Source organism: Pinus tabuliformis, chromosome 1_2 (assembly GCF_031772625.1).
Source record: "Pinus tabuliformis cultivar Carrire ecotype Pingquan chromosome 1_2, CPIR1, whole genome shotgun sequence".
Lineage (NCBI taxonomy): Eukaryota > Viridiplantae > Streptophyta > Pinopsida > Pinales > Pinaceae > Pinus > Pinus tabuliformis.
In genome coordinates this window covers 779,678,311-779,686,378 of record NC_142298.1, presented here as the reverse complement: position 1 = coordinate 779,686,378, position 8,068 = coordinate 779,678,311, and the positions used below count along the sequence as shown (strand labels likewise).

At 38.1% G+C, this 8,068-nt stretch overlaps 1 protein-coding gene across 2 annotated transcripts; it reads left to right on the top strand.

The window, feature by feature from the left end:
- Positions 1–3,967: 3,967 nt before the first annotated feature.
- Positions 3,968–7,594, top strand: LOC149208192 (transcription factor GTE8-like). 2 transcript variants are annotated; one of them, XM_089395950.1, is made up of 5 exons: positions 3,968–4,392; positions 4,575–4,932; positions 5,815–6,585; positions 6,674–6,804; positions 6,951–7,594. In XM_089395950.1, exons 3-5 carry the CDS (start codon positions 6,465–6,467, stop codon positions 7,245–7,247), a joined length of 549 nt encoding a protein of 182 aa, XP_089252076.1. In that variant the 5' UTR covers positions 3,968–4,392; positions 4,575–4,932; positions 5,815–6,464; the 3' UTR covers positions 7,248–7,594. The 2 variants fall into 2 exon arrangements, with proteins under 2 accessions (XP_089252076.1, XP_089252075.1); XM_089395949.1 differs by having other exon boundaries at positions 4,572–4,932.
- Positions 7,595–8,068: the final 474 nt, after the last annotated feature.

Below are 8,068 nucleotides of genomic sequence, written 5' to 3'. Positions count from 1 at the left end.
AATATTGGCTTGAGATCAGGATACCATTAGGTACGCATAAAAGAAGAGGACATTTACAAGTCTGCCTTTAGGACTAGTTATGGGCATTATTAGTTTGTTGCAGTTCCATTCAGTTTGACTAATTCTCCAGATACGTTTATGTGCTTGATGAAAATTGTGCTACATTCTTATCTGGACAAGTTTTTTATTGTATTCAGTGATGACATCCTGATATATTCTAAGTATGAGGAGGAGCATGTCAAGCATTTAGTAGTATTGTTGAGATTTCTAAGAGAACATCAGTTGTATGCCAACCTTAGCAAGTGAAATTTATTTCAGACAAAGGTGCACTACCTGGGACATGTTGTAGCCAAGGAAGGCATAGTAGTATATCCATAAAAGGTAAGAGATATCATGGAGTGGGAAGCTCCTAACAATGTGGATGAAGTCAGATTAGACAGGTGGTGGCCAAGATGGAAGCAGGCGAAATTGGTAATACAAGAGACTATCAATGGGCATTGCATAATCTGTTGTGAAGGCACCTAAAGGATCAAGAAGTTGTTCTGCATGTTACAGAGAATTGTATCAGAGACCTTGATTTCCACCTTGTTTAGGTAAAGTCTACCCTTTGTGTCCTTGATGGAGCACCGAGAATCTAGTTTCCCCCTCTCCCTAGCCTCCTGCAAGTTCCAATTCTATGGATAGTTGAGGCTTTCTCTTTATGAATCCCCCATACTTTCCATTTCATGGTGCCCATCCTCTCAATGAAGGGATGCCAAAGACAATGAGATTGGTTGAAAGACACATGTAAAAAATGGGGTCATTGAACAATGTAGGGAAGCAGTGCACCATTACCAGCTAGGATGCTGATGTTGTTAAGATGAGGGAAGAGTCTCTACAACTCATTTTTGATACAACATTTTACTTCGAAAATATGATAGTCAAATAGAAAAGACCTCCCTGGCTACTAGAAGGTCAAGAAAACAACTTTTGTGACCTTCCAACATCTTCAAGAGTGCATCTACGAACTGGGAAAGAAACCAAAACACCAACCTCCTTTGGTATTTTTTCATTTTTTCTTTGTTTTAGTAGCTAAATTTTTTCCACAAGACACTTAGGGATACTGTTTGGTTTCCCACTAATGGGAATATAGTCCTTCACTAGCATGGTTTTGTGCAAGTTTTAGTTTTTCCAAGACTTATTTTTTAACATGTAGGCTATTACAGACAAGGTCCATACATGCATTTAAGCTCTATAAATTTACAATAACATAATGTGTCCTAGCTTACAAAAAAAATCTAATATAATAAAATTTAAAATTGTCAATGATATGATTATATCGATAGGTTTGTTTATTATGGAATAAGGCTTCTATAATTTTAATTTCATTATCAATAACTAGTACAACAATATAAGTGAAATGACTAGTAAATTCTCATAGATATCAATCCATGATAAACATCAAAATATTCAATTCATAATACATTTCACATTGTTAAAATTAAAAAATCATAAAAATTGGAGAAATTTTAACTTTATTTTAAAGTATTAATATTATATATATATATATATATATATATATATATATATATATAGATAGATAGATATTAAACATGTATACATTTAAAAAAATTATGTAACAAGATTCTTAACCATGTGGATTTACCTGCACTTTAATATGGAGATTTTTATTCTATAAAGGGACTTTGTTACAATATCATTGGTTAATACCATGTTTATCAGTACCACATGCCCAAAAAATTATAGCTCCTCTCATGCCACATTTGTTTAGATGACATACTTTTTTAATTAAAAGGGAGAAAAATAAAATAACTACTTTGGAGATAAACCTCAACCTTTTATTTGTGTATAATATTAAGAATATCCTAAAGGTTGAGATTTCTCTCCAAAGTAATTATGAATTTTTTTTTCCCTTTTTAATAAATTGATTAATTGAAAAAAAGGTCGCTTTGAAATTAGTTATGATTTTGGGCATGTGGTATTGATAAGTGATAATATTAGTCCATGGTATTGTAACAATTTTTTTTTGCAAATTAACAATTTTATAATAAGTTGAGTTGAATCTCCCATGTTTTTTTCAATTTTTAACAATGTTAAATGTGTATGGGTAGTTACCAACTATTCAATTTATATGGCTACTCTAACAATACATTATTATAACCCATCTCCTCTCCACACTTTTTCGCTATTGTTTTATTTTCATTCAAAAAATAAAACATTTAATAAATGCAAATATTCCATTTTAATTTACCCATAAATATTAAAAACGATCTAAAAGTATTTTCATGTTTATCATGAATTGATGTATAAAAGTAATTACCAATCATTTAATTAGGCCGATAGGCCTTTCCTTTGAAAGAGACTTTCGTCGTCCTTTTCTCTCCACGGTTGACACATGTCATCAACATTCAGCGACAAACAGTTTTCGTATTAGGGTTCTTTTTACTATTTTCCAGCGAGCATTCAGTGTCTCCTTCAATTACTTGTCGTGGTCTCAACCGAGAATAATTGCAGCGGCGCGAGTTCTTTTTCTTCTTGAGGAGGTAATGGTTGTAGTGCTATCGGCTCCTCATTTGCCGGAGGAGGAGAAGGAGGACGAGCGGGGGTTAGTTGCACTGGACTCGGCTCCTCAGGCTCTTCAATTTCTTCAATAGGCGGGGCTTCCACTGTTTCTTCAACAGGAGGTTCAGGCGTGCTTGGGGTCAGCTCCTCAGGCTTTTCAATTTCTTCAACAGTCGGGCTTTTCACTGATTCTTCAACAGGAGGTTCAGGTGTGATTGGAGACGGATCCTCGGACTTTTCAACATCTTCAACAGTCGGAGCTTCCACTGTTTTTTCGACCGGAGGTACAGGCGTTCTTGGAGCCGGCTCCTCGGGCTTTTCAATTTCTTCAACAGTCGGGGCGTTAACTGATTCTTCAACAGGAGCTTCAGGCGTGATTGGAGACGGCTCCTCGGACTTTACAACATCTTCAACAGTCGGAGCTTCCACTGTTTTTTCGACCGGAGTTTCAGGCGTTCTTAGAGCCGGCTCCTCGGGTTTTTCAATTTCTTCAACAGTCGGGGCTTTCACTGATTCTTCAACTGGAGGTTCAGGCGTGATTGGAGACGGCTCCTTGGACTTTTCAACATCTTCAACAGTCGGGGCTTCCACTGTTTTTTCGACAGGAGGTTCAGGCGTTCTTGGAGCCGGTTCCTTGGGCTTTTCAATTTCTTCAACAGTCGAGGATTCCACTGTTTCTTCGACAGGAGGTTCAGGCGTGACTAGAGTCGGATCCTCGGGTTTTTCTGTTTCTTCAACAGGCAGGGTTTGCACTGTTTCTTCAACGGGCGGTTCAGGTGTGCTTGGAGCCGGCTCCTCTGCCTTTTCCATTTCTCTAACAGTCGGGGGTTCCACTTTTTTTTCAACAGGAGGTTCAGGCGTGCTTGGAGCCGGCTCCTCGGGCTTTTCGATTTCTTCAACAGTCGGGGCTTCCACTGTTTCTCCGACAGGAGGTTCAGGCCTGACTGGAGCCGGATCCTTTAGTTTTTCAGTTTCTTCAACAGGCAGGGTTTCTACTGTTTCTACAACGGGCGGTTCAGGTGTGCTGGGAGCCAGCTCCTCTGGCTTTTCAATTTCTTTAATAGTCGGGGTTTCCACTTTTTCTTCAACAGGAGGTTCAGGCGTGCTTGGAACCGGCTCCTCGAGCTTTTTAATTTCTTCAACAGTCGGGGTTCTCACTGTTTCTTCAACAGGAGGTTCAGGTCTGCTTGGAGCCGGTTCCTCGGGATTTTCAATGTCAATTTCTGCTGGAGGTTCCTCGGGCGGTTCCCATCATGATAAGTAAGTGACATGATTATAGACCCATTTCCTGCCTGTTGTCTGTCTTAAAACTGCATGCAACCTTCAAATGTAAACACTCATTATGGATAACTTGTATTGTTCAGGATATTTCGTTTTGGTTTAATGATGGAACTGTGTGATGTATTAAGAGAGAGTTATATTTGTAGGCAATCTGCTCTTCTGCATACAACATAACTTTCATTTATGCCTGGATATATTGCATATTATTTTTTTCTTTATTGATTTTGTTATGAGAAGCTAAGGGTATGCATACTAAGTGTCCTTTATACCCACTCTGTCTTCTGCAAATTTTACTGTTCCAGTTTATATGAATATAAAAGACGTTTTTGTTTTTTGTGCACCGTTTTGGTTCTGCTAGATTCAAGATATTTGACTGTGATTAATATGCTTGACATTATACATTTTCGAAAATCTTCCCTTCATGGGTTAACATGATATACAAATTGAGGCTTGAAATTGTGTGAGACTGGAGAATGCATTGCACTCATGCAAATCTTCCTTTACGGATTTTGTGATGACAGGTACTGGGACATGCACATTTCCACAAAGGTATATACTAAGGAACCGCATTCCTCCTATCTTTTGTTCATTTTTCTGTTCTACAATAAGTATTTTTTCAAGTTTTCATACAGAATTGAGAATCAAGATTTACTGGATTTTTGATATATTTTATGTTATATCTCAGCTTATAGTTTTGTAGCATTCTGATTTTTCCAAATTACTTGCAGCAGTAGCAGTTCATCACTTCTTAATACAAGCATACCTGCATCTGGTGGCTTGGGTGGTACTAGTATTCCACCAACATCGGGCAATAATGGTGATGCAACATCCATATTCTTCTGTGTTCCTGTTTTCTTTGATTGTATCTATGATGGTCGGAAAACAGCTTTAGATGATATCGATCTCTATTGGGTGAATCGAGGAGAAACATCAAGATGTTTTAGTTGGAATAGCTAGTGTAGACAGAGAGCTAGAGGATGTACAGGAAAAACTCTCCAGAGTTCGATCCCATTTGTCCCAACATTTTTTTTGATGTAATGGGGGAACGCTAGGAGAGACTTTGAAAATGGGTACACCAGTGCAGTTCAGGTAATTCTTTCACTTTGTAGGAAAGAGAGGTTAAATATAGTTGGTATGCAGGTTTCACTGGGACAAATTGGTGCCACATTTTTTAGTTCACTATCAAGTAAAAGCTTTACAAGAGCAAACAATTGTCCATTTTCTGCAGCGTCCTGATTTCATGCTATACTCCATAGTTTTCGGAATTAAGAATTTAATTAACAAACTTTGGCAGCAGAATAGCTCTGCAGTTGTCCTGCCTCAGGAGTGTCTGAGGTGTGAGCACTATGTGGCAACAACTACTTATTTCAGTTGCATCTTCCTGTGTGTTGGAACATTGTTCGTAGAAGCAAAAATGCTAGCAGCAGCCAGTTCTGAAGACCTAAATGCATGTATCAATTAAAATCCAATAAATGATATAGTGTAGCAGATTTCTATCTAGGAGCTTCTTGGTATTCAAGCAAACAAAGTATATCATTATCACTGTTATTAAAATCCATCTTGTATTCAAAGCCATGCTCATCTTCTGGGGTCTGGATGTTTTTTTTTGGATGGATCAATCATCAGATAGTGTAATTGACAACTATGGAGATGTGGGCCTTGATAATAAAACTGTTTTAAAAGAATGGTATCTCATTCTCATCTTCTTGCTAACCTTCATTCAAATATTTATTTTAGTTGTCTTTTGCATGTTCCTGTGCATTATCGGTGGCGATGTATTTTTCACCGGAACCAACAACTATATCTAAATACCCAATTGCCTGGTCATATGTTGTTAACACAACATATTGGTAATAGTGCAGTAGTTTTTTCTTAATAGATATTGGCATTTAAGCAAAGAGTGTGGACTGGACACCATTTAGAAGCAGGCATGCATGCAATGGAGTGTTAATATGTAAATTGTGTGTGCAGGGGAGTGCCATTAAATTTCTGTTATGAACTCGTTGCAGTGGGAGATATTTTTATAAGAAAAATTGCAGCCTTGTCGGACAGTTCTTGCTTTATTGTTTCATTGCTTATACATGGATATTCAGCTCATACAAAAGGTTGTATCGATCTGGTTGGTATTGAGAGTACTTGGTCTCAGGTTGTATCGATCTGGTTGGTTTTCAGAGTACTGGGTCTCAGGCCTTTTGCAGTTTGGTTTGCCTTTCATAATTTTTATGATGTAGAACTTTCATTCTGTATCACGTAGAACTATCACTCTGCAAGTACAGTTTTACTATTAGCTTTGTAAATATTTTTCCTTAGCAATAGCTTATGGCTTGGACAAGAAGGGTGGAGAGGAAAATATTGTTGTTTTTGATCTTGGCGGTGGCATGTTTGATGTCAGTGTTCTGACTATTGACAACAGAGCTTTTGAGGTTTTGGCTACAAACGGTGATAGAGATACTCTGTCTGAACTCTGTCTGGCAGTTTTACATTATGAATTTGAATATGTGCACAGTTTTACATTTTCATTCTCCTATTGACATCTGGCATGGTTTCCTATTGACATCTGTGCACAGATTTTAAGTCGCCTTTCTACTTCTCCCCACTTGACATCTGTGCACACCAGTTTTATGCCGGAGTCTTTTACGTCGGAGTTCCAGGACAATCCGTTTCAATGCTCCGTGGATGACAGGGGAGATCCAGAGAAGCTGCGGCGTGAACGGGAGGAATTAGAAAGGCGTCAAAGAGAAGGTTGAAATTTAGAAGCTTTGAATTTATAAGCTTTGATTGATTTTTACCTGGCCTGGTGTTGATTTTTACATTGATTAATGTTTATCAGAGCAAGCAAGGCTTCAAGAAGAGGCAAAAGCAGCAGAATTTGCTCGTAAGCAAGCTGAAGCAGAAGCTGCGGCTGAAGCTAAACGGAAGTTGGAGATTGAGCGTGAAGCTGCACGCTTGGAATTACAGCATGTTTTGAGTCCTTTCTGTTTTATTTAGTATTCTCTCTTCTTGTTATCACAATTTTTGCCTTGCAAGCTTCAGGTAGCAAGAGCCCAATAAACAAGAGAAGTCAGTATTGATGAGTTTATTAACCTTGCATTATAAACACACGGCAGATGGAGAAAACTGTTGAGCTCAATGAAAACACTCAACTGCTCAAGGATCTGGAGATGCTGAGATCTTCTCAACCTGATCACGTTCCCAGTTCAGTGGATGAGACATGTTCTGTTCATTCTCAAGATGGACTGGCACCCCTTGCGTTGCAGGGCAGGAATTGTTTGGAGCAATTCGGTTTGTTCATGAGAAATGAAAATGAAGAGGAGGAAGAGGCTACTGCTGGTGGAATAGCTACTGGAAATGCTGGTGGAATAGCTGCTGGAAATGGTGATGCAGAGGAAGGCGAAATAGATTAGCATAGCAGGCTGTATATTATTTTATCGCTTTATTCTTTTGTGAGAGGGTGAAGTGATTTGGACCTGAAGTCCCTTGTTCTGAGGCTCAAAAATATTGTGAAAGAGTTGGCGGTGGGTACAGAGAGTGTGATATGTTCGGGTGTGAGGCCTAAGCTCTGTTTTATTAACAGGTTACCTTTTCTGCTCGATTGGGGATGTAAGAGAAATGGGCATTCCACTCTTGCCTTAGATTTCCTGGGCATGAGAAGGTCATTTAGCTGAAGCCGCTCATGGTAACATCGAAATTTTGTTTAGATGGGATAGTGAAAAAGAAAAATTTCACATTCTATGGGTGAATTCATATATTTGTCTGATATTTGCCCATAAATGTTGAATTTGTACCTGTTTTTAGTGCTAATGTTTAGAATATATACACCTTGAAACCCACATTAAATATATTTAAGCTAAAACGCAAAAATCATATATAGTCCAATTCTTTAGACACGACTAAATGCGTAAAACTTTCACCTGGCATTTTACATTGCATTCGCGTGTTTTAAAGAGAAACTGAATGATCAGGTAGGAAAGAATGCGCAAAGGAATATATGTTTTAATGAAATAAGTGGCATTAAAAATATAATAAGTTGAATAGTATTTTCTGGAATGTATGGGTCTATCAAGCAATACAGAGAGGTATGGTTTCAATGAAGAATTTCTTGAAGCCTTTGTATTCTTTGAGGATACATACCGAGAGGGTTGACATGGCTTTTAGGCCTTTGTAAGTTTAAGATCACTGTTTAAACTATTTGGGATCGAATTATGGGGGAGAAGGCATGCTCTAT